The 26,975-nt window shown below is 38.5% G+C and overlaps 1 protein-coding gene across 3 annotated transcripts in view; it reads left to right on the top strand.

Moving 5' to 3' along the window:
* FAM114A2 (family with sequence similarity 114 member A2) overlaps window positions 1-26,619 on the top strand; it is a 41,014-nt gene extending 14,395 nt beyond the window's left edge. For 2 of the 3 annotated variants that reach the window (XM_064278594.1, XM_064278607.1), the window contains 10 exons: window positions 3,595-3,686; window positions 5,029-5,163; window positions 5,660-5,818; window positions 6,429-6,552; window positions 14,600-14,679; window positions 18,977-19,099; window positions 19,842-19,981; window positions 21,511-21,583; window positions 22,340-22,393; window positions 25,334-26,619. In XM_064278594.1, the coding sequence (XP_064134664.1) occupies window positions 3,595-3,686; window positions 5,029-5,163; window positions 5,660-5,818; window positions 6,429-6,552; window positions 14,600-14,679; window positions 18,977-19,099; window positions 19,842-19,981; window positions 21,511-21,583; window positions 22,340-22,393; window positions 25,334-25,435 (1,082 nt within the window). In that variant the 3' untranslated portion in view covers window positions 25,436-26,619. The remainder of the gene's footprint in view (window positions 1-3,594; window positions 3,687-5,028; window positions 5,164-5,659; window positions 5,819-6,428; window positions 6,553-14,599; window positions 14,680-18,976; window positions 19,100-19,841; window positions 19,982-21,510; window positions 21,584-22,339; window positions 22,394-25,333) is intronic. The other variant, XM_064278599.1, reaches the window with a different exon arrangement.
* Window positions 26,620-26,975: the final 356 nt, after the last annotated feature.

The following is a 26,975-nucleotide window of genomic DNA, read 5'->3' as shown; positions in this document are numbered from 1 at the left end:
TAGAGCACTCACAGATAAAATTTAGATACAATTTGCCAGATTACTGTCTAAACAATTTTCTTTTAGGAGCAAAAAGGAAAAGCCTTTTTCTCATTTCTGCCCCATGAAATGTGAAAAAGGGGGTGGGGGGGCAGAAGGGACAGGAAGTCTTTTTTGTTTATTCATATTATTACCATTTTTGGTGCTCTTCATTCCTTTGTGTAGATCCAAGTTGTCATCTGGCATCATTTTCATCAACTTTAAGAATTTCTTTTAATAGTTCTTATTACTGCAGATGTGTTGGCAGTGAATTCTCTAAGCTTTAGTTTGACCAAAATGTTATTTTGCTTTCATTTTTGAAGAGTATTTTCTTACAGAATTCTAGGTTGGCGTTTTTTTTTTTTTTCCTTTTAGCGCTTTAAAAATGTCATTCCATTGTGTTGTAACTTGTATTCTTTTTGATGAGAAGTCAGAAGTTTTCTTTTCTTTCTTTCTCTGCATGTAATGAGTCTTTTTCTATGGGTGCTTTTACAGTTTTCTCTTTATCATTGCTTTTCACTCTTTCTTTGTGTTTGTCCTGCTTGAGATTTGTTGAACTTCTTAATTTGTGGTTTTATCATTTTAATCAGATTTGAAAAATTTCAGTCATTATTTCTTTAAATAATTAAAAAAAAAAATTTTGTGTACCCCACTATTTTTCTCCTGGTACTCAACTTGCATGTATCTTAGACGGCTTGATATTGTTTCACAGACCACTTAGGCTTTGTTCGTTTGTTTTTGGCCTTTTTTGTCTTTCTGTTTCAATTCGTATAGCTTTTACTGCCACTGATCCTCTGCTGTGTCTAATACTGGTAAATCTACTCCACGGCTTTTTAAATTAGATAGTGTCTTTTCAATTCCAGAAATTCCATTCTTTTTTTATATATCTTCTATTTCTCACCTCATTATATTCATGTTTTCCAGTCTCTTATCCTTGTCATTTCTGGGTCTGCTTCTGTTAACTAAGTTTTTTCCCCCTTAGTTATGGATCACATTTTTTCAGTTTCTTTGATTGAATGCTAGATATTACGAGTGTTACATAGTTGAGTTCATTTTGTTATCTTTCTTTGAAGAGTATAAATTTTGTTTCGGGAGGCAGTTAAGGTATTTGTAAGTTAGATTGATTCAAGGCTTATTTTTAAGCTTCCTTAGGGTGAGCCTCATTGACACAGTGACTGCAATAATGGGCTCAAACATAACAAAGATTGTGAGGATGGCACAGGACCAGGCAGTGTTTCTTTCTGTTGTACTAGGGTTGCTGTGAGTTGGAACCAACTGGATAGCACCTAACAACAACAACAGGGTGAGTCTAGAGTAGCCTAACTGTCAGGGCTGGTTTAGCTCTACTGCTTAGGCCTGACCCTTCTGAGGGCTCTGCCTAATCCCCTGGCCTTTAATGAGGTGACCCCACTCTGGTTAGCTGTAAGTCATATGTCTTTCAGCCTAGTATGAGCTCTGGGGATTGTTTAGCATACAGCTCTCTGGTAGTTGTTTGCCCAGCGTTGTACAGCTTCTCTGTGCATGAGCAGCTTGGTATTCAGCCAAAGACTCAAGGGCATTCCTAGGTTTCTGAACCTCTTTACCGATGTGGCTCCCTCCTCTCCAGTACTCTGATCTGCAAACTCCATCTTCCCCAGGTTTTCTGGATGTCAGTGTCTGTCTCTTCAACTCCACGAGACTGCCATGATATGCTTGGGTTTCATATCCTCTGCGATTGTCTTAGTTTTCGAGTGCTGCTGTAAAAGAAATACCACAAGTGGATGGCTTCAAAACCCCAAAACCCAGTGCTGTCGAGTTGATTTCGACTCATAGCGACCCTATAGGACAGACTAGAACTGCCCCATAGAGTTTCCAAGGAGTGCCCGGTGGATTCAAACTGCCGACCCTTTGGTTAGCAGCCGTAGCACTTAACTACTATGCCTCCAGGGTTTCCAGATGGCTTCTACAAACAGTTTATTCTCTCACAGTTTAACAGGTCAGAAGTCCAAATTCAGGGCGTCAACTCCAGGGGAAGGCTTTCTCTCTCTGTCAGCTCCAGAAGAAGGTCCTTGTCATCAGTCTTCCCCTGGACTAGGAGCTTCTCAGTGCAGGGACCCCGGGTGGTTCTCCTGGTTTTTGTTTCTTGGTGGTCTGAAGCCCTCCGTCTCTCTGCTCGATTCTCTTACATCTGAAAAGAGATTGACTCAATACACAATCCAATCTTGTAGATTGAGTCCTGCTTCATTAACATAACTGCCACTAATCCCATCTCATCAACATCACAGAGATAGGATTTATAACATAGGAAAATCACATTAGATCACAAAACGGTGGGCAATCACACAATACTGGGAATCTTGGCCTAGCAAAAAAGTAGGTACAAATTTTTGGGGAACACAATTCAATCCATAACAGCTGTTATCTGTCAAGTTCCTTTACACAGAAAGCCAGGGCTATTGTAGGATTCACCTTGTTTCTTTCTCTTCTCATATGAATCGTCCTGTACTGCCTGTTGTTCATTGCCCGAAGACGGTTGTTTCTTATCTTGTCTAGTTTTCTAGATGCTATGGCTGGAGGGTAAGTCCAGTAACAGTTAATCCATCATAGCTGGAAGTGAAAGCCCTTCCCATAACAATTAGATTCTCTGTTGATCACTTACAACACATTACAAAGTTAATAAAATAGAACAGATAATAAACATACCTTTTTATCTTTGTAATGCATATCTGTTTGATTTCTGCTAAAAATAGAATTTTCTAGAATAAAACTTAAAATAGACTGGATTTTTAAAGATCAGGTTTGTTGGCGTATAATTTACATACAGTAAAATTTACCCTTTTTAGGAGTACAGTTTTATATGTTTTGAGAAATATACGAAGTCTTGTTTACATTCCATAATCATAGTATATTGTGATTATACAGATATAGAATACTTTCTTTATCTGTATAGAAAATCAAGATACAGAGTATTTTTCATTACCCCCCCAAAATTTCCTCATGCACCTTGTAGGCAATCCCATCTCCCTACTCCCAACTCTTGGCAACCACTGATCTATTTTCCAGCCCTACAGTTTTGCCTTGGAAACCCTGGTGGCATAGTGGTTAAGTGATACAGCTGCTAACCAAAAGGTCGGCAGTTCAAATCCACCAGGCGCTCCATGGGAACTCTCTGGGGCAGTTAGTTCTACTCTGTCTTGTGGGGTCGCTATGAGTCAGAGCTGACTTGATGGCAATGGGTTTTTTTATGGTAGTTTTGCCTTTTGCAGGTCACGTAAATGGAATCAAAAAATACATTGCCTTTCAAGCCTTGCTTCTTTCACTTGGCACTGTGTTTTTGAGATTCATCCATGTTGTTGTATATATCAGTTTGTTCAAAAGACTACATTTCATTTGGAAATGAAATGTAAATGAAAAAGCTGCCTATCTTAGTTTTCATTTAAACATAGGCAAATGGTTTAAAATAACAGAAGAAGGGCTAAGACCTTGTATAGGAAAGCAAAGTCTAATTCTTAAAAATTCAGGTAGATACTAATAAAGCAAAAATGATTAATGGACCTCCCCTTTATGTTTACGCTATGCACCCCCTCCCTCCTATAGGAGAAACAAATGGCAAAGAGAATGGAAATGCCTCTCCAGTGTCTGGACCTTTTGGCATATTCTCGACCATCTCTACTGCTGTTCAGAGCACAGTGAGTAAAAAGTGACGGGTGGCCTGTTCCCTGCCATTATTGTCATGAGTTTGCTTATGTTCAGTCATTTCTCCCTCCTTTATTTGAAAAGCAATGGGGACTGATTACTCATGTCCGAGTCCAAATCACTGGTAACCGATCACTTTGATCTTACAGTAGAGTGAGAGTGACTTGAAAATTTTCTTTAAAGGAATACAAGAGGGAGTAGGAGATGAAGAGTAACAGAGGGGCAACATACATATTTTATGGACTAGGAATTCTTAGCTTGGTGCTCCTAGAAAACGTTTTTGCTTTACAAAAATATTTTTCTCATAATTGCATCTTTTAAGCAAAAGGAAAAGTGTAATCTTTATGATACTTGTAAAAGTGTAGATGATTACCTGAAAACCCATTGCCGTCGAGTCGATTCCAACTCCTAGCTACCCTGTAGGACAGGGTGGAACTGCCCCATGGAGTTCCCAAGGAGTGCCTGGTGGATTCGAACTGCTGACCCTTTGGTTATCAGCCGTAGTGCTTAGCCACTGTGCCACCAGGGTTTCCTGCAGATGACTAGAAACATTTTTAAAAGGAATGTATAGGAAGCTTAATAGCTTTATTATATGAGGATAGATAGGTAGTACTTTTTTATTTTAACATTTTTTTGAAGAGTAAGATACATACAGAAAAGTGAAATCATGTTTGAATTTTCTTTTCACAAAGTGAGCACACCAAACTAAGAAACAGAACATTACAGCACCTCAGATGCCCCCTTGTGCCCTTTCCCAGTTATTGCACCCCCCTCAGCCAAGATAACAATTCTGATTTCTCTCATCATAAATTAATTTTTCTTGCTTTTGAATGTTATATAAGTGGAATAATACAGTATGTACTCTTTTGTGTCTGGCTTCTTTCATTTGACATTGTGTTTGAACTTTATCCATGTTGTGTGTGGTGTAGTTCGTTCATTTTCTTTGCTATATTCCATTGTGTGATTATGTCACAATTTATCTGTTGCATGGTTGATGAGTATTGGGACAGTTTCCAGTTTTTAGCTATTACAAATAGTGCTGCTACAAATATTCTTGTACACGTCTTTTGATGAACCTGTATATGCATTTCTTTTGGATATATGACTATGTGTGAAATTGCTGAGTCATAGGACATGCATATGTTCAGCTGTAGTAGGTATTGACAGTTTTCCAGGGAGGTTGTACCTGTTTACATTCCCACAAGCAGTTTATGAGTGTTTCATTTACTCCACATTCTTGCCAGTGCTTGATATTGTTAGCTACTACTTTTATATAATCAAAACATACAGACATTTTCTCAATATTATTATAATGAGGTTCCATGTGTTTTCTAGGGAAAGAGCGTTATCAGTGGGGGTTTGGATGCCTTAGAATTCATTGGGAAAAAGACAATGGATGTAATAGCAGAGGGAGATCCTGGATATAAAAAAACCAAGGGTCTAATGAACCGGAATTCTACATTGTCTCAGGTACTATTTGTCTTTATGAGTTTACTTCCTGTTTCTGTTTTGTTATAAATTTTTGCCTACTCTAACTTAGGACCTTGTTAGTATTTCCTTTTGAAGAATTCTCAATGTGTTTTTATTAAGAGAGTTTTTGTTTTTTGACAGAGCACTAATGCTTAGGAAAATGCTAGGCTCTTTTTTTTCCTCCTCTTTCCTTTCTGCAAGAGTCTCTTGGCATTTCAAGATGCCAAGTCCTGTCGGAGTTGCTTATTTAGATTAATGTTTAAACCACTTTTGGAGAAACACCTGGTTTCCTGGGTGTTATTTATGCTGTCTAGGATCAAACTGTGTGGGATCATTTTTATCCTGTAGCTCCTGAGCCTGTCAGATTTGAATTGGAATGCCAAGAATGATAGGGCAGTGCTCTCTACTGTAACTCAGCTTTGCTTCTCTCAACTCCGAAAACCCACCCATGAGCTCTCATTATTTGCTGCAATGTAATGCTTCCATCTCTTTTCAGGTTTTACGTGAGGCAAAGAAGAAAGAAGAGCTGTGGACCTCCAGTGAGGTTACCATGGAAACAGACAAGAAAACTCATTATGGGCTACTCTTTGATGAATTTCAAGGCCTTTCTCATCTAGAAGCTCTGGAGATGCTTTCCCGAGAAAGTGAAATAAAGGTAATTCCAAACCAAAAATTTCAACTGTAAAAAGTCTTCAAGCAAAAGAATGCTGCATAGTTTCTTTTCTCTTTATAGAGTTAGAAGGTGAAATGCATTTCAGATATGGAGGCTTGAGACTCTCTGGAAATACTGTACTGAAACAGAAAATAAACTAATTGTTAGAAATAGAGTGAGTTAAGTGGTATTTCTCTAAATTTAAACAAAAAGGGCAAATTAACAAAGTGGCCTTAATAGCACATCTGTTACTTTACCTTGGCCTTCTGTTTAGTTTCTTTGGCTTAATTTGCCAATTTGGATCCAGTTGCCTGTTAGCTTTCTGTTGATTCAAGTCTATTTCATTTCCTCCTCATTTCTAAGCTGTTATTAAGCACTAATAATTTCCATACATTTCTGACTTGTGTTATTTTAAGAAGTACAAATTCTCCCTGATTATCACTTTTCTTTAACAGCCACTCTTTTGTGTTAAGATTCTTGCAAGCAATCTTTGTTGACTGGTGAGCTAATAATCTTGATTTCAGTTTGATCTACAATCTCTTTTCCAGTTGAGAATGTTTTCCTTTTTCTTTCGTACTCCAACACGTTTTATTATTATCTTAAATCCATCCAGGTGAAATCTATTCTTAATTCTCTGAGTGGACAAGAATTAGAGACTCTAAAACTTGAATTGGAGCAACTCAAAGAAGCGTTTTCCCTAGCAGAGTTCTGTGAGGAAGAAGAAGAAGAGAAAAAAGGTAATATGGAAATTCATTATCTGAGTGGGGAAGAGGCATTGTGTTTTGTATGCAGTACATTGCTTTTGAAATAAATTGTATTCCCTCTAATGACACTAGCCAGATTTTACTTTTCTCAGGGGACTATTCACACAAAATTCTCTGCAGCCTCATCCCTGAGTACACATTGATATGAGCTGTCAGCCTTATGCCCATGTCTCCTCACCCCGCAACTCTTTGTAGCTTCTCCAAGTCTAATCTTGCAACTCATATCTTTTGCCCATTTTTGCAGTTAGAGAGCTGCCCTTGTGAGATTCCTGCTTCAATTCTAACCGGTCATTCCCGTGAGCTTTTATAACCCTAGATCTGTACTTCCCTGACTCATGCGTGATCCCTGACCCTGTCTTGAATTGAGCCATACAGAGTGGCAGTTATCCAAAATGTAGATGATGGTTCGCCCCACAGCAAGAGTTTTTTTATCCCACATTTCAATATCTGCATCCCTCAGAAAATGTAAATGTAGTAACTACTCATTTTTGCAGAATTATAAGGGAATGAGGTAGTTTACATGAAACATTTTCTAGGTAGTGGAATCTTAATCGCTAAGGGCTGTTTTATTTGAACATTTTAGCTGGAAATATATCTAAGATATATTGCACACTTGCTGGCCTTTTTAAAAATAGAATCTAATGAATACAGTTTTGCTTTTTCTTGATGAAACAATCATCAGTTATAAAAAGTAAATAGAAAAATTCCCTCAGGGTCTATTAAGACGAACAGGATCGGTCGCTTGTGTGGTAGATTAAATCAGTGGTTCTCAACGTACAGTCCGCAGATCCCTGGGTCCCTAAAACCCTTTTAGGGAATCTATGAAGTCAAAACTTTTTGCATAATAATACCACGGTGTTATTTGTTTTTTTCACTGTGTTGACATTTGTGCTCAGGGTGCAGGAGCAAGCCTAGGTAAAACTTCTGGTGCCTTAGTAGGAATCAAGGCAGTGGCACTGAACTGTGGTCCTAGTAGTCATTGTATTGTCATTATTACTGTATTTTCACTGTCATACTCGCATAGTAAAATAAAAAAGTGCCAGTTTTGTTGATGAAGCAGTAGACATGATTTAATTTTACTAAATTAATAAATAATTTTACTAAAACTATTAATTTCTTATTGCCTTTGTTAATTTTATTAAAGTTAATTTTAAACATTTTATTTTACTGTTAATTTTATGAAATTAATTAAACACTTCTTTTTAATATTCAGTGTGATCTATACTGAAATGTTATGGTTATCTCAAGGAAAAGCATCTGTGCTACTGTTTGAACTGTAAGCTGAACTTCCTTCCTGCTTTTTTCATGGAACACCATTTTAACTTGAAAGATAACAGTCACACAAACTATTCAGAGTAGCATATTTGCTAAACATTTTCTTGAAAAGGAGTGAAGTGACACTGTCACTTCAAGGAAAACAACTGAAAGTATTGGTAGCTAATGAGACAATTTGATCTTCAAGCATAAATCAGAATTTTACAGACTCACATTTGCTGCTGTGATGACTTTGACATCCTCCCAGTGCTTATAGACTTTTCTGATGAAATTGGTAGTGATAATAAAAAATATGATTTTTTTTTTTGTGTGTGGATATTTTGTAATGAAATGTGTCAGTATTAGGAAGATCTATGTAACTTAGTGAGCCGGTGTTTTCCAAATTGCGAGTGAATGATATTACAAAATCATGCATGAGCAAAAGATCCTTTCAAAGTACTAGATAGACTAATGGATTTTAATTTAATGTAACTGAGTACTTTGTTCACAATATGGCTTCAGACTCCACGCTGCGACTAAGCTTTAAGAAATGACTGCTTGTTGAATTTTGGTGTAGTTTTAAGGAAAACTATCCACAGTTATCTGAAAAGGCTACTAAAATACTTCTCCCCTTTGCAACTATCTTTACAGGGCTGAATTTTCTTCATACAATTAAACAATACAAGGTATCACAACAGATTGAGTGCAGAAGCAGATAAAAGAATCTATCAAGCCAGACATCATAAAGATTTGCAAAGATGTAAAACAATGGCATACTTCTCGCTAATTTTTTTAAAATGTAGTTATTTTTTCTTAAAAAATAGGCTATTTACCCCCTGAGACTATGGCCTCCAGATACCTTTTTGACTCAGAACTGAAGCCATTCCCAAAGCCCACCTTCCAGCCAAAGATTAGACAATAACACGTATCAGGAACGTGCTTCTTAGCTCAGTCAAGGATTTGAGACCAAAGGGGCAACACCTGCCCAAAAGCAAAGATGAGAATGCAGGAAGGGATAGGAAAACTGGATGAACGGAACAAGAAACCCAGGATGGAAAGGGAAAGGAGGAGAGTGCTGACACATTGCAGGGATTGCAACTAATGTCATAAAACAATTTGTGTATAAAATTTTTGAATGAAAAACTAATTTGCACTGTAAACTTTCACCCAAAACATGTACACACACACACACACAAAGGTTATTTAGGTTAAGTAATAAGCTTATTTGAGGAGCCCTGGTGACAGCAGTTAAGAGCCACAGTGAGCTATGGCTGCTAACCAAAAGGTTGGCAGTTCAAATCCACCAGCCGCTCCTAGGAAACCCTACGGGGCAGTTCTACTCCATCCTATAGGGTCGCCATGAGTTGGAATTGACTCCATGACAATGGGTTTGGTTTTTGGTTTGGTTTGGTGGTGCAGTGGTTAAGCCCTTGGCTGCTAATGGAAAGGTCAGTAGTTCAAACCCACCAGCCGTTCCATGGAACAAAGACATGGCAGTCTGCTTCCATAAAGATTTACAGCCTTGGAAACCCTGTGGGGGCAGTTCTGCTCTGCCTTACGGGATTGCTCTGAGTTGAAATTGACTAAAGAGCAATGGGTTTTTGGTTTAATGAGCTTATTATTATTTTTAATGAATTGATAAATACTTAAAACATTTCAGTTCTCATTTTTAATATGATAAATATTGATAGATACAACTTATGTAAACAAAAGCTCTTTGAGATTCTTAAAAGTTTTAAGTGTGTAAAGGGGTTCTGAGGCCAAAAAGTTGGAGAACTGCAAGATTAAATTATCCTGGACTGCTATGCTCTTAAAAATGTCTCTAATTGTGTTTTAGATTGTGCATCTTTATTTCCTCCTGTGCATTTATCTGTCTCTTTACTTTTTGCAACTGTCAGTGAGCTTCCTTCTGATATTCCCTGAACCTCATTTAGTTTTCTTTCCCTAATCTGCTGTGGGTGGAAAACCAGAGAACTAGTCTTAATTGAAGTTGTGTATTAAGAGCAAAGAGCTCTGAGTAAGGGTCTTAGGATCTCTCCTTTGAGAGAAGGACATAAACTTTGAGTGTGTGGATTCTGCACAAAGATTTTTTCTTTTTCTCATTTGTGTTCTGCACTGTGTTTTAAAAAGTCAAACTGCCTGGCTATATAACATCTTACTAAATGACATCTTATTGTATGTAAAGGTCTGTTCCTGATTAGAAAATCATTCTTGAATATAGATTTTTAAAGCTTAGATATATTATAGTATTTTAAATTTCAATATCCTTTTCTGAGGTATAGAGAAGGTAGTATACCACGGTGGATAAAAGCATGGGTTTTGGAGTTAGACCTGGGTTCCAAATCAAGCTCTGCCATTGACTAGCCATGTGACCTTGGGAGGTTACTAAACATTGAGCTTCAGTTTCCTCATCTGTAAAAAGGATGGTAATTCCTCTCAGGTTATAAGGAGTAAATGAAATACTATATTAATGTATGGCACCTTGTAAGCACTCAACAAATGGATATTATTTTCATTATTAGGAAGGCATAAGTAAATAGATAAAGATTTGCATTTTAAATATCTTGTTTAGAAGGTAACCCATAAATTAATTTTGATTTGTTTAAGTTGCTCCATTATTCCTAACTAAACCCTGGTGTGACAATCCCCAGTTATTTATAAACTTGTTATTTATACATGGTGCCATTAACAATATTTATTCAATTTAGTCAACACCTGGCTTTGCATAAGTAATCAGAAATCCTGATCTTTAAATACCATTCAGAGGACTCTAAGGGGTTTTGTAAGCAGATGGATTTGTGTCTGTGATTTTTATTTCCCCTACCTGTTTGCCAGGGATCAGGACTCAAAAAAAGATAACACTAGGTCTACCCTTCACTCCCCCGCCTCCACATACCCCCATATCCTGCCAAAATTCTCCCCAATGATTTCAGTTGAGAATGCAACAGTGATCTTGGTATTTAGTTACATCTCAATAAAGCTGTTAAAGGAGTCCTGGTGGCACAGTGGTTAAGAGCTATGACTGCAAACCAGAAGATAGGCAGTTTGAGTCTACCAGGCACTCCTTGGAAATCCTATGGAGGAGTTCTACTCTGTCGTATAGGGTTGCTCTGAGTCAGAACTGACTCTATGGCAATGGGTTTGGTTTGGTTAAAGCTGTTAAAAAAAAGTGGTAGCAGAAGGGAGAGAAAACCATAGAATGTGGTTCAGGTGACATTGGTCGTCATCATTTTCCAGGAGTATCCTCAGCTCTTGCCCATCTATCTTATGTACCTGGTTCCTTAGCCTTGGAAGGAGACTTCTTGCTTAAGGAAACTCCAGCCTTGCTCCTGAGCCCCTCCAAAGCACTAGCCCTTTCTTGGACAGTTGTATTCTAATGCAACAACTACTTTTTTCTTAAAGAGCTTTATTGTGATATAGTTCGCATACAATACAACTCACCCATTTAAAGAGTACAATTTAATGGTTTTTAGTGTATTCCCAGATGTGTGCAACCATCACCGCAGTCAATTTTAGAACATTTTCATCACTTCAAAAAGAAATCTTGTATCCTTTAGCTATCATTCCCCTAATCTCCCCACTCTCCTCCTCCCAGCCTTAGATAACTACTAGTCTACTTTCTGTCTCTACAGATTTCCCTATTCTGGACCTTCATATAATTTGTTGACTTTTGTGACTGACTTCTCTTACTTCATGTGTGTTTAAGGTCCATCCAGTGTTTTGATACATTCATCCGTCATGTATCAGTACTTCATTCGCTTTTATGATGGAGTAGAATTCCCTATGGATATACCACATTTTTATCCATTCATCCATTGATGTCTGTTTGAGTTGTTTCCACCTTCTGGCTATTATAAATAATGCTGCTGTAAGCATTCATGGACAAGTCTTTGTATGGACATACATTTTTATTTCTCTTGGGTATATATGCTTGATGATATACTTAGGAATGGAAATTGCTGGGTCATGTGAGTTGAGATGGTAACTCTGTGTTTAACTGCCAGATTGTTTTCCATACATTTTATACTCCCGCCAATGATATATGAGGGTTCAGATTTCTTCACATCCTTGCCAACACTTGTTATTACCTGACTTAATTTTTTTTTTTTTTTTTTGACTACCTGACTTTCTGTTTCTAGCCATCGTAGTGATTGTGAAGTGGTACTTCACGTGGTTTTGATATGCATTTCCCTGATGACTGGTGGTGTGGAGCATCTTTTCGTGTGCCTATTGGCTGTTTGTACATCATCCTGAGAGAAATATCTATTCATTTTCTAATTGGGTTGTCTTTTTATAATTAGATTATAAGAGTTCTTTATATATTCTAGATACAGGTCCCTTATCAGATACATGATTTGCAAATATACCATTCTGTGGGTTGTCTTTTTACTTCCTTTGAAGCACAAAAGTTTTTAATTTTGATGAAGTGTAATTTATTTTTTCTTTTGTTGCTGCTGCTTTTAGTGTCACATCTAAGAATCCTTTGCCAAATCCAAGGTCATGAAGATTTGTCCCTGTATTTTCTTCTAAAGTGTAGTTTTAGCTGTCATATTTAGGTCTTTGATCCATTTTGACTAATTTTTGTATATGGTGTGTGAGATAAGGGAACAATTCCTTTTTATACTCAGGACTGTAGAAAGGTAAGTACTGTTTGAAAACTGTGATCTTCAAACAGTTTTGATCACAAACCCTTAGCAGTAAAAGTTTTTTGAGTTCTCAGACCTAATATATGTATATTTGAATACTTATAAATTATGCACATGTAGTATTGTAAATATGTATTCTGTAAATTCTAAAATAGAATTTTTTAAAGAGTGACAGAAATGTCTACAAATAAAAGTTACATCTTTTTTCCTGCATCCGTTGGATCATTTTTTGAATCCTTTAGGATGCCGGCATCTCACTAAAGATTCAGATTCATCTCCTGTGCCCAAATAATTTAGAGCTTTGTTGGGAAAATAAAATGCCTGCCTAAATGTCAGGTTTTACATTTCAGATAATAGGGTATGATTATGTTTAGATGAGTTATATATGTCAGAGTTGTTATAAGTTAGTGAGATCAGCTTTTCCCAAACTGTGTGGTTCCTGGGATTTAAAACTTTTGAATTCTCTGCCTCAAATGCTGAGAGAGAGGGAAAAAAGGATAGCAGGAGAGAGAGGTGCCATGATAGAATTGTATTTTTTTCTGGGGATTTTGGGAAGGAAACAGATATGAAGCAGTAGAAATTTGTCCTGGCACGCTATGGATGGGTGATTAAGAAATAGTCACAGGGTGGCATTGTAAGTGGTAAACATTTCTGTGCATAAGAGTTCTTGTCTACATCCCAGCTTGCAGAGAAGCCTTGGGCTGTGCCTCAAAGGGTCGGGAGGGAGATAGGATAGAATTTAGCTGCGTGGAGAGGAAAAGTACATTTCCTGCCAATTTGTGTGGATGTGTTGGTTGTTTGGTCCTGACTCACAGGTATTCTGTGTGTTCCCCATCATCTCTTACCAGGCTTACACTAAAAGCTTCCTTACCATCCTTCCAACATTCTGGAATCTCCTTTCCATCTTTCTTCTTTTCCACCATTATATCCATCCTAGATTATTGCCTCAGCTGCCTTCTTCCCTTCTTGTTCCCCCTTCCAATACATTTTCCATCCAGCAGCCAAAATGATCTTTCTAAAATTGAAATTTGATCATATAAGTCTCTGCCTAAAGTCATTCAGTGGCTCCACACTCTTTCAGTATAAAGTTTGAATTCCTTATCATAGTTTTAAGACCTATTATTATTTGGATGCTGCTGACCTTCCTGGGAAACCCTGCTGCTGTAGTGATTAAGAGCTACGGCTGCTAACAAAAAGGTTGGCAGTTCGAATCCACCAGGCCCTGTGGGTGCAGTTTTACTCTGTTCTATAGGGTCGCTATGAGTTGGAATCGACTCAATGGCAACGGGTTTTGGACTAACCTTTCTAGAGTATCTGGGTGATGCAAAAGGTTAATGCACTCAACTGCTAACCAAAAGGTTGGAAGTTTGAGTCTCTACTCAGAAGTGCCTCGGAAGAAAGGCCTAATGATCTGCTTCTGAAGATCATCCATTGAAAACCCTGTGAAGCACAGTCCTACTCCGATACACATGGGGTCATCATGAGTTGGAGCGGACTCGACGGCAACTGGTTACTCATCTTTTTTAGCACCGTTCCACTCCTCTTCTCCCCCTTACACTAGACATTTCTAACCAAATTAAAATTATTACCATGTTCTCCTTCACCTTTGGGTCTTTGTACTTGTTTCCTCTGTTGGAAGCTCTGTTCCATCCTCTTAGCTAATTTGTACTCATCTTTTAGGTCCTGAGTTAAATTCCACTTCCTTGGAAACACACGCATAGTACCTGTTTAATACTTGGCCTTCACCAGTTCTCCATCCATGCTTCTTGGATGTAATGCAAACAGCACCGGGCTTGGAGTAAGGGTAGGAGGGCCAAGCTTTGACTCCTAAGCTTTGCTGTGCAATCTCAGGGAAATCCCTTAATATCTCTAAGCTGTAGTTTTTGCATCTCTAAAATTGGATAACACCATTTTTGTTCTAGAACCATTGAAAGAATGCCTTGATACAATGTACATAAAATGATTCTAGAAGCACTGATGTACCATGCTCCTGTAAATTGCTGCTGTTGTTACTACCACTGCTACTACTACTAACACTGTCCCACCACTCCTCCTCCTCCCATGACCTCATGATCTCACCAGTGTTTCTAGAGTGTTTTACATGGTATTTATTTTTTCAGGGGATGAAGACTTTACCAAAGAAATAACAGACCTGTTTTCCCAGCTACACATCTCCACCAAACCAGAGAAACTGGCCAGAGTAAGTTATTATTTCTGGGTGATTTTCATTATTTTACTTGTATGGATTTAGGGGATAAAGAGTGTAAGATTCTAAATTCCTGGCAAGGGTGTCACCAAAATTGAGGGTATATTCTGAGTTCCACACCTTCTCCCTACCTTCTCCTCCCCCAGGTTAGCATGTTAAACTCACATCTGCCTTCTTCCCCCCAACACATCTCCCATCCTTACCAATTTCCTTTTGAATTTGCTTGTCTTAGAGCTTAATTTAGGCTACAGTGTTGGTCAGTTAAAGTTGGTGAAGCTGACCAGCCTTCATGATGCCAGTAGACACGCGTCTACTGAGGTCGCACTGCTCAGGGCTCTGAGTAATTCAGAGATCATGGGATGTGGCCCTTGCTTTTAGGGAGCTGGAGGTTGCCTTTTCCCAGAGCCCAACAACTTAGGTAATGGCTGTTTAGCATGTGGAAATGAGAGTTTCGTGGCCCAGGTCTTCATTTTTGGTAATGACTCCTGAACTGTCTTCATGCATTTGGCACATGGAGAGGCTTTAGTCAGAACTCAGAGTGAATAGGGAGGGCCTGTTTCAGATCAGTATCCAATAGTATATACGCTAGTGCCACACATGGGACGGTATTCACTGGGTCATGGGGTGCTTGCTGCCTCTGTACCTTCCTCTCGCAAACTGGAGGAGCATTTCAGGACCAGAGTCAGCAGCAGGTAACATGGCCTCCTGGCGGGGCAGAGCTGATAGCCACTGCGTAGTTAGCACAGTTGACTCCGCTGTCCCCACCCCCGCCCTGATGCCCTAGCCCCAGCATGAGGAATACGGTGCTTGGTTTGTTATCCCCCTCTCTAAAAGTGCTATATTCTCCGAGAAGGCTTTTCAGGCCACACTCCAGCAGCTTATTCCTCTCATCTGAGCTGTAGCACTTTACCACAACACTGTCTATCTTGAATCATAATTTTTCTGTTTGTTTTAGGAAATGTTCCCTTTATACAGATTTACTTATTGTTACAGTTTTACCTCATTTGCTTAATTGTTTGTGTTTGTACACATGTGTATGTATTCTCTCTTTATATATGGATATTTGTGTGTGTGTTTATATACACACTATTATTATTTTTGGAACCATTTGAGAGTAAGTTGTAAATATTACAGTCCTTTACCCCTAAACACTTTAATATGAATATCCTAAAGGAATACAAGTATTCCTTTACATAGTCACAGTACAGTTATCCACTTCAGTAAATGTAACATTAATACCATACTTTTATTACTCAACGTCTGTATTCCAGTTCTGTCAATTCACCCAACAATGCCCCTTATAGCGAATTTTCGCTTCTGACAGTGGACCCAGTGCGTAATCGCAAATTGTATTTAGTTGTCATATGCTTTTAGTCTCCTTTAATCTGCAGTAGTTCCTCAGCCTTTCTTTGTCTTTTAGGACATGGACATTCTTTGAAAAATATACACCCCCTCTTCCTTTTATAAAATTAGAACATTCCTCATTTGGAGTTTGTCTGGTGTTTTGTCATAATTAGAGCCAAGCTATGTGTTCCCGGCCAAAATACTCCATAAGAGATGATGCGTCCTGCTCAGGGTATCAAGTGTAAAGGCATATGATGCCCGTCTGCCCCCGTTGGCCATGTGTTGTGGGATTTCTCACTGTACAGTTACTGTGTTGTCCTGTGCTACTGTGGGAAGAAGACACTTCGAGACCATACAAATATCCTGCCCCTCATCATCATTTCCCTCCTAGATTTAACATTGAATCATGATTCCTGCTGAACGAGTCTTTACTGTGATGGTTGCAAAATGGTGATTATTTCCAACCCCAGCCCTCCTACCACATTTACTGGTTGGCTTTTGGCATTCTACTGTAGTCAAGAGTTTTCCTTTCTCCACTCTTTCTTTCTTTATCTCTTTGTTATCAGTATGACCTTATGGGCTTCTTTTTTTTTCCTCAGTGGTTTATAGTTTATCACTGTCCTTAATTATTTTAATGTTCAAATTGTTCTTCAAGCGGGCTCCTGTGTCCTTGTAGCATGCCCCCAACAATTTTTGAGCACTTCTTTACTTTCTGCATAGCAAGATACTCCATGGTTCTTATTCTGCATGTTGTGTGATTTTGGGCAAAGTCCATTTCTTCTCCAGGTCTTCTTTTGTTCAACTGGAAACAAATAAGTTATTGGAATGGCTAAGCTCAAAGATGCCTTTTAATTTCTACATCCAGATCTCACCAATGGGAAGTTCTAGGCTGAATGATGGGAGAGCGAGAGTTACAATTTTGGAAAGGGATGATGAATTGCCTTGAGTTGACACAGTGGTTCGTGGTAACTTCTCTTAGTGTATTTGTTACAGGAGAGGTCACTTTGTATATGCCATATGCCTACTAAAATATCTTGTTTAAAGTACATTAAATTTATAGTATCAGTTTTCTTTTATTTGGCCTTATATCTCCCCATATTTCTTTCTTTTTTATATCAGATAATTCAATTCCTGGTTTTTCTCTCATTTTATCTCTTCAAAGGAATTGTAAACTTTTCATACTTTTTGGACTATTAGTCAATTGTTAACGATTCTTGCTAGCTTCATATCTCACTATATACTCTTCTATAAACCTCACCACTCCATCTTCATCTCCTGTCTTGCTCCCGTACTCTCTATATTCTTCCCATATGGGCCTTCGTCAATTTCTTCAAATACACCAAGCTAATTTCCCTCTGCTTACAACTGTCTTTGCCTATATATTTGTATGGCTGACTCCTTTTTATCCTTTAGATTTCAGCTCAGATATGCTCCTCAGAGATCCTCGTCAATCGTCCAAACTAAAGCTGCCCTCTGTCCACCCATTCTGCACTCTTCATCACTCTGTTTCATTTTCTTCATGCATTTATTTACTCATTTGCTTCTTAATTGTCTTTCCTACTACAATAAAGAAGATCAGGGCCCCAGTGTGTACCCACGATTGTATCCCCAACACCTAGCACAGCATGCAGTAAATAATTGCAGTATATAAACGGATTAATAAATTCCTGCACCTAATGCTCTGCTCTTGCCAGATATCTCACAGCTTCCTCAGCGTACCCTGCATTTTCCTACTTCTGAGCCTTTATATTGTTCATTCTGGTTTTTTTTTTTTCATAAGGCATAAGTAGTAGGAAGGTTACAGATGAGAGCCAGATTGTTCCTGAGGGATTTTGTGGGAGACCATATGTTATAGGGAAAAGAACCCTGCAGTGAATGTCTGGGTATACAGGTTCTGCTCTAACTCATTCATGTTGTAACCTTGGGTGAAAACTCACCTGTTGACCCCTAAAGGCCCAACTCTAATTCCATATATAATAAAACCCGTGATTCTTTTAGACTGAATGACCTAATGTTTTCTGTAGACTCCTAATGCTTGCTTACAGCTTTGAACACATTCTGTTTTGTATGAAGTTATTCAAGTGGATACCTTCATTTCATGGCAATAAACGTTTCCTTAGAAACCAGTACTCTCTCAGTTATAAATAATAGAAACTTAAGTCAGGCTGACTTAAGGGAAGAAAGGAATTTATTAGCTTAAGAAACTAAAAAGTCAAGGGGCAAGGCTAGCTTTAGTCATGGTTCTACCCAGGATCTGATCTCCCTCCATCTCTTGGCTCTGCTTTCTTCTGTTTTGGCTTCATTCCCAGGGAAGATTTTCCAGGGTAGTAGTGTTAAAAAAGCCAAACAGAACTAGAAACAACCCAAAGGTCTGTTAGCAGGAGAATGGATAAATTATGGTATGTGCATAAAATGGTACACTGCACAGCAATAAAGAAGAATGAACTATTGATACATGCAACAATCTGCATGAATCTCATAAACATTCTGCTGAGCAAAAGAAGCCAGACGCAGCATAGAACGTACTTACGGTTCCATTATATGCATTTTAAGAACAGGTAAAATCTATAGTGAGACAGAAGAGTAGTTACCTTAGAGCAGAGGGAAGGAGACATAGTATTGACTGGGAAGGAGCATGAGAGGACCTTCTGGGTTATTGAGATGTTCTGTATCTTGATCTGCCAGTTACACAGGCATATATATATGAACTCTGGAGATTTGTGCACTATACTGTATGTAAGTTATATTTCAGTGTTTTAAAAAAGCCAAAGGACTAGAACTTCAAGGAATGAATGGATAGCAGTAAGTGACATTGAGAGGTCTAGTAAGCTAAGGACTGAAAGGCTACATGATATGTTTGGGTAAGAGTATTAGCACTGAATTCCACAAGACTAGCATAATCTGAGGTTAGAGGAATTGAATGGACAATAATCTTATTTTTGTTCAGGCAAGAAATACTGCCTACGAATGGATCGGGACATCTCTGACCAAGCCCTTAGCAGAGAAAGAAGAAGGGGAAAAATATTTGGAAGTGGAAAGTACTGAGCAAGTCAATAAAAATTCAATAGAGGTAACCAAACAACAAAGCCGTATTCTGCAGATTTGAGATGTGGGTACCATGATCAGGGACCCAGGTTCCTTCTGTTTCGTTACACTGCTATGCATAGTTACAACCTTATAGTCCAAGATAATAGCATCTTAGTTCCAGGCTATAGGATGAAAGAAGGCATGAAGAAAAGGAGATAAAGGGTGCATTTGTTGTGTCATAAGGAAAGATTCCCAGACGGTATCACAAGATGCTTTCTATCTAAATCTCTTTGGCCAAAACTTAGTTACGTGACACCACCTGATTTCAGGGAAGCCTTTGTTTCTGCAGCTATGAGCCCAAATGCAAAATTACTATGGGAGAAAAGGAAAATGTTTATTTAGGGATAACTCTCACTGTCTGCAAAGAGCCCCGGTGGCACAATGGTCAGGTACTCAGCTGCTGACCGAAAGGTTGGTGGTTAGAACTCATCAGCAGTGCCGTGGGAGAAAAGACCTGGCAACCTGCTCCTGTAAAGATTAAACCCAGTAACCCAGTGCCGTCGAGTCGATTCAGCTTGGAAAACCCTCTGGGGGCAGTTCTTTTCTGTCCTATAGGGTCACTGTGAGTCTGAATTGACTTGACAGCACACAACAACAACATTAGTGTCAGTGACCTTAGAGATACTGAATTCTTCAGAATGAGAGAAGCACAGTTGGGTCATTTCATAGAGGATAAAAAAAACAATATTTTGTTTTTTTAGTCTTTGTTTTGTTTTTCCTACCAGGATATCCATGCGTTTGCAATCCGGAGTCTAGCAGAACTGACTGCATGCTCAATTGAACTGTTCCACAAAACAGCAGCGTTGGTCCTGCATGGTCAGAAGCAGGAAGTGACAGCCGTAGAGAGGAGCAGAACCCTTTCCCAGTAAGTGTAATGAGCATCCCTCTAACTGATGGAAATTGCTGAAAGAGTTTTCTCAGCATATTTTCAGAAACTTAGGAACTTGCCTCTCAGCAAGCTCTATTCACATTGCACCTACGTATTAGAGGTTTGTTCATTTTGGGTTTTAGTTAGTAAGCAGCCAAGGATGTTTCTTTTGATTGAATCTTGATAAATCTAAATTATAAATCTGCCCTTTCTGATTAAGCAACTCATGTTTGGCAAACTAGTTCATTTTATCAGTCTTAGTAGCCACCTAGTGGTTCTGCAGGAGAAAGACCTGGTTATCTGCTTCCGTGAATATTTCGGCCTAGGGAAGAGTTCTACTCTGTCACATGGGGTTACTATGAGTTGGAATGGACTCAGTGGTTTACAATGATAATACACACACGCACGCACGCACACGCACACGAACACATAGATGTATACTTGTGTGTATATACCTGTATATATGCCTGAAATATATATGTATATTTAATTTCATTTGCGCATAGTCTTCCCCTTAGTTAGCAAATTAAATTAGAATCCATGAAAACTGGGATTTTGCTTATTCACTGATGTATCCCCAGTGCCCTAGAACAGTACCTGGCACATAAAAGACTTTCAGTAAATATTTGTTGAATAAATGAATTAATGACTATATTTTAAATATACTCCTAAATGGAATGTAGGGTCTTTTAAGTACTGTGTTTTCTCCTTAAAGTGTATCTTAGTTATTTCCTTTGATTAAACTTGAAAGTATATAATACTTTCTAGAGGATTTTGTAGAAAAATGTTTTCTGAGGGCTGAACCACCTCTTCCTTGTAGCATGAAACCTGCTCACATGGGTCCTGAAATACATTAGGTCCCTAAGTACTTTAGCTGATTTGGGCGTATTTACTCCCTTTGAAAGCATTCCTCTTTCACATAAAGTACCTGGAGTGGTGTCTTAGCCATCTAGTGCTGCTATAATAGAAATACCACAAGTGGATGGCTTTAACAAAGAAATTTATTTCCTCACAGTAACGTAGGCTAAAATTCCAAATTCAGGGTGTCAGCTCCAGGGGAAGGCTTTCCCTCTCTGTTGCCCTGCCCTTCTCGTCAATCTTCCCCCGACTAAGAGCTTCTCTGCACTGGGGCCCTGGGTCCAAAAGACTCCGCTCTGCTCCCAGCATTGCTTTCTTGGTGATGTGAGGTCCCCCTGTCCCTCTGCTGGCTTCCCTCTTTTATATCTCAAGAAATTGCCTCAAGATACAATTCAGCCTTACAGATTGAGTCCTGCCTCACTAAAACAATTGCCGCCCATCCTCCCTCATTAACATCAGAGAGGCAGGATTTACAACATACAGGAAAATCACACAGTACCGGAAATCATGGCCCAGTGAAATTGATAAACACATTTTTTGGGGGGACATAATTCAATCCTTGACAAGTGGTTTGTTTTCTTCCAACAATTGTTAAATATAGCTTATTAAAAACAGAGGAAGAAAAAGATAAAAAAGAACCCTACTGACACTTCTCCCATCTTTCCCAGGGTAACAGTTGTGTTATGCAAAGAATTGTCTGTTCTGTCTAAAGAGTTCACCACCTGCCTAACAACTGCTGGGGTAAGAGTTCATGTCTCTTATTGGGCTAATGCCTGTTTTTTTAATAGCTTTATTGAGATATAATTTACATATCAAGCAAATGAAAATCACTTTGTAGTAAGTGTATCAGTGCCAATGCAGCGGTAGTTACTCTAGCCCTTAAATTTGTTTTAATTAAGACCATGGCCTAAATTAATCTTTCTTACTTTGAGTTTAGATTATTCCTGTAAGGGATAATCCTGTGATACAGCTTCTCTTTTCCTATTAGTATTTTCTTTAAAAGAGCTCCTAGGTTTCTTCTGAGGCCAAATCTTTCCACATGTTCCATAAAGATACTTTAACCCAGCAAATCTACTGTAAGGTGCTAACAGGTGGGAGTATTAAATTTGAATTTTTATTTCCAGGAAATGAGAATTTTCTAAACAGCCACTCTTAAAAACTATTGAGTTTTTTGAGCACATGTTCCATATATGCGTAATTTGTTTTAAAGTATTCTGGTCAAATGTGCCTTTCTTCCATAAAGTGAAGACATTTCTCGAAAGTCAGTAAAAAACCACAAAGCAATGCTCAGTTCAGATAACATAGAAAGGAATAAAGGAAGCTGAAGTTTCATCTTTCAGTTATGTCCAAAATGCTTGTATTTATGTATGGTTGTAAGTGTGTGTGTGTTTCCAGTGGGATCATAAAGCCTAGTTACTGTTTTTTAACCTGCTGTGTTCATTTAACACTGTATAATAATAATATAATATATATATTATTATCATATCTTTGTTCTAGGTCAAAGAAAATGCAGATGTCCTTAACCCGTTAATTACTGCAGTATTTCTAGAGGTTAGTGGCGATTGTTTTTAAGCCTCTGACTCCTATGGCATTATGGATTAATGAACTCTTCCTAAGTCTTTAGTCTCTGACTTTCTTTGATTTTTTTTTTTTGTTACCATGTTGATGCAAATATGACCACAGTGCTGTGTATTTGATGCATACCCCTGTTCATTAATTACAAAACTATAGGGTAAAGTAGAAATGAAGAAGCAGTAAGCTGTCATTACTTGGTATTGTCCCTTGGCAGCTTAAAAAACCAAAAACTTGTTGCTGTCGAGTCGATTCCGACTCATAGTGACCCCACAGGACAGAGTAGAACTGTTCCATAGGGCTTCCAAGGAGCACCTGGTAGATTTGAACTACTGACCTTCTCTTAGCAGCCGAGCTCTTAACTACTGAGCCACCAGGGTTCCACTTGGCAGCTTAGTGGACAGTTTTCAGTAATGAAACACCTTCTGGAGACCAGCTGGTAAACATGAAGGGCTGGAAATTTACAAACAGGCAAGCACAGCTTTCTAAAGGACTAAGGTTTTACACACAGGAGATTGGTTAAAAAACAAAACAAAACGTTTTGTCATATCCTTGGTAAGAAATTTTGCTTTGTTTTGCCCAGGGCTTCTGACTGCTGGTTCAAGCCCCTGCTGAGAACTTGCATTTCTAACAAGTTCCCAAAAAACAAGTGATCCTATGGGACAGAGTAGAACTCCCGCATAGGGTTTCCAAGAACAGTTGGTGGGTTCAAACTGGTGACCTTTTGGTTAGCAGCCAAGCTCTTAACCACTTTGCCTCCAGGGCTCCAACAAGTTCTCAGGTGATGCTAATGCTGCAGGTTAGGGACCGATTAGGAGAACCTCTAGTAGAGCAATGGTTCTCAAAATTTATCATATGTAAGAATCACCAGGGGACCTTGTTAAAATGTAGATCCTGATTCAGTATATCTGAGATGGAAAGGCAAATCTTTAGCAAGGGTTCGAACCAGAACAAACTGGTTGGCAGTCCTGGTTTTGTCAAAGAGGTACCTGCATTTATATACTCTTTGTCAGTTTATTAGATTTAGGGAGGTGGAAGATTAAGTCAATGGAAGAAGGGGGTGCAGGACTATCCCATGACCAATTAATTATATTGCCTCCCTATGTGATGCTTTCTGGATTCCATGCTTTAAGAACTCTATTTTTACAATTTAAACTTTTGATGGTCTGTTTAAACGTATTTATTTCAAGTCTGAGTGGAGAAAATATATTTGATAATTGGTTAGGTTTTAAATAGGAATTAAATTTTTAACTACTGGACTTTTATCTTTCTAGTTTTAAATTAAAAAGAAAAAAATTACCATCAAGGAAATGCTTTTAATTCCTTAACTGCATAGTTTTTCTTAAATAGTCAGGTCAGGGAAACTCCTGATGATTTAAACAAAATTTTTTTTGCATTATATATGCAAATATATATCTATATCTGTATATGTATCTGTTTGTGATTTAGTAGATGACAGAGTGGTATAGTTGAAAGAGACTTGTATTGAAAACCAGGAGTCCAGTCTTGTCCTGGATCTGCCCTGATTTGCTTATAACCCTGGACCTAACATTTGCCTTCTTGGCAATCTCATTATCTTCAAATACAAAGTAGGAAACTTAACTAGATCGCTTCTAAGGTCTCTCTTGGGTATATTTGGTATGTCACGCTGACGTTTAAAAAAGAGTAAGTACTTGCCATTGCTAAATCCAAAAAAGGTCATCTCACTTGATGTGGGTTCCTTATTGCTATTTCATGCCTAAATGATGTTCATGCTTAACAGATTTGAACACTCTTGTCCTTACAATTATACGCTTTTAATGTAATGGACTGTCTGTTGTTAGGCTCCTGGAAGGTGAGAGAGCCTGTCCGGTGTAAATGAAATCTGGCAAACTCTGAGCATAATTATTCTATAATGCTTTTCATAAATATGTCTGCTATGCCAGATAGAAGTGTATCTATACCATTTCATCTTTGAAAGTGGTATTCCTTGTTTATGTTTGTGAGCAGCCAATCACAATGGACTGGAAATCCGACAGGTAGAGCCTTCTGAAATCATTCTGTAACCGAATGCCACTCAGGTTCTTGTCCTGTTTTATTAGCCAGTTGAAATAAGATGGACACTAATTGCAAGAGAAACAAAGTGGCAAGTTTATTGTCTGCACATACAAGAAGGAACACAGGGTCTAGCAACCCTAAGGCCAGGTGCTTCCTGTCTGAGGGGGCAGGGGAGCTTTTTGTTTCCAGTGGCATCGGGGGTTGGGTTTGGTACCCGGAACTCTCTGCCCTTAGCCCTCCCATGCCCATACTTGGAGGTCCAGGTATTAAATCATCTTCTGTCAGATGTGTGTGTAGTGGGACCCCTCGGTTCTAAAATGAAATTGGGTGAAATCATGGGCTGGGGAAACATCGTTCTTTCCCGTGACCGTCAGGTCCGGGGTCCGTTGAAGGACTTGAGCTCTTCAATCTGTGCATGCTTTAAGGTGTAGCTTGGGCTAGTTCAATGGACGGAGCCACTACCTGCTGCGACTTCCTGAAAAATGTTGCTCAAAACAAGCTTGTGGTTAGCAAAACAAAGAAATGGGGGAGGACGGGTGTTGATTGGGGTTTTCAATTCTTCAGTAATTGTAAAATGCTGGGGTGGAATTGACCCACTCAGGCAGGGACTAAATAAGCTTTGAATGCTGAGTTTGAGCAGGATGCAAGGAACAGCTATCATATTTGATGGGCAAGTGGACAAAATGTAGACATTCATTTTTGGTACTGTTGTATCATTTTAAGAGCTACGTCTTTTTCCCCCTATAATGGAGTTTATTGAGATGGTTGAGTGTGTGTTCTTATTTGTCAGGCTTAATCTATTGCTTTGTTGTATTACAGAATATTTCCTCTTTTATGGTGACTGTGATACTGTATTTTTCTTGCTTTCTTTAATCCTGGCAGGCATCAAACAGTGCTTCCTACATCCAGGATGCCTTTCAGCTGCTCTTACCCATGCTGGAGATCTCCCTCATTGAGAGCAAGACTGAATCACCGCAGGCATGAGCTACAGGTCCGGCAGCCTTTGTTAGAACCTTGAAGGACAGAGGAGATTTGACCTGGACTTGTGGCAAGGCCAAGAAGTGCCACTGTCTTCTGGATACCCTTGCAGAAGTGAGGGAAGAGAGTTATTTTAGTATTATTGAAAAATTCAGTTAGGAGAGCAAGCTTTAAGAGGAAACTGGTTGCCTTACTACTTGGCTGAAGTAGTCAGGCCCTCACACTACCGTTCCCAATTGTTGTAATTAAATTTGAAAAATATCTTTCATAGAAAGTCCAAGGATAATGGCTCTAGATAAAGGTGAGTAGGGCACTCAGGCAAAAATACTGTTCTTTCTTTGACATGATGCAAAACAGTAACAATTTTGCCATGAATATAATTGGTTGTTATCCAAAAGAGAAATGACTTAATTTGCATTCTAGAATTCATGTGTTTGGCCTAGTAATGGCACTTCCTTTCTCCTTTCTAGAATAAAATCTATGCCTGTAAGAAAACTGAGTGTGTATAAGCTCCCTGATGATTACTGTTTATCTCATGAATTTTTGGAAATGGTTAGGAAGTTGCATCTGCTCTTTTATTCTTAGCAGATATTTGGCATTAAGGAGAAAGTTGTAGAATATTGTATTTGTAGCCACATAAATTAACTATTGCAACATGCCTTTGACTTCAAATAGCCCCCAAACCCCCACCCTGCGATGGTAAGCCTCAAGTTATAACTGACCCTCACTTAACTAGATTAAGACCAGTAAGTGCAATTTATAGAAATGGTTTCCTGTTTGCAGATATTCTGCGTCTCCAGGATATTTTTCATGCATACCCTATATGCAGGATAAATTCTATAACAGCCGACTCCAAAGGAGTGTTGAAGTACTTTCAGTAACGGGGTTTTTATTGCTTGAATATGGTTGAAGTGGACTGTAGAGTCCCACAGAAATGGTGTTTATTGATAACAGGACTTAACCTATAAAACACAATGTATTTTTTCCTTTTAATGTATTCTTTAGCATGTTTAGTCTTAAGTTTTTTTGGCTCAGTTAAGAGGCTATTAAGAGACATCTTCCTAAAGGCTATTTTCGTATCCACTTTTTGTAAAAAGTTCTCAAACTTTGTTGTTTTTAATGATTCATTAAATTTTGTGAGCTCTCCCACTCATCTTCTAAAACCTTTAAAATAAAATTGAATAATTGTGTCCATTGATCCTTTCATTTACCCTTCCAAACATGAGCCCCAGTATCTTTCTGAAGCCAAGAACAGAGCAAAGCAGAGCTATAACATAGATTGATATCAAGACAGTTTCTATGTAATCTTACTCGGTAGGGGCAGTTTGTAAGCAAGGAGGAAAATAAATAGATTTGGATTAAAAAGGTATACCAGTAGTACTAAAGTATTATTTATTCTGCATATGCTCTCTTTTAATATGGTCATATTTAATATGAGTATTTCTTTTTAGAGACAAATTTCACCCTTCCCTCCCCCACCTAATAACCTGAGTAATTCTGAAATTCGGAAAAACACTTGGCTTATGGTTAATAAGGCTGGCATCCC

Source organism: Loxodonta africana, chromosome 2 (assembly GCF_030014295.1).
Source record: "Loxodonta africana isolate mLoxAfr1 chromosome 2, mLoxAfr1.hap2, whole genome shotgun sequence".
Taxonomy (NCBI): Eukaryota; Metazoa; Chordata; class Mammalia; order Proboscidea; family Elephantidae; genus Loxodonta; species Loxodonta africana.
The sequence above is the reverse complement of the archived record's forward strand: the minus strand, read 5'-3'. Positions and strand labels throughout refer to the sequence as shown.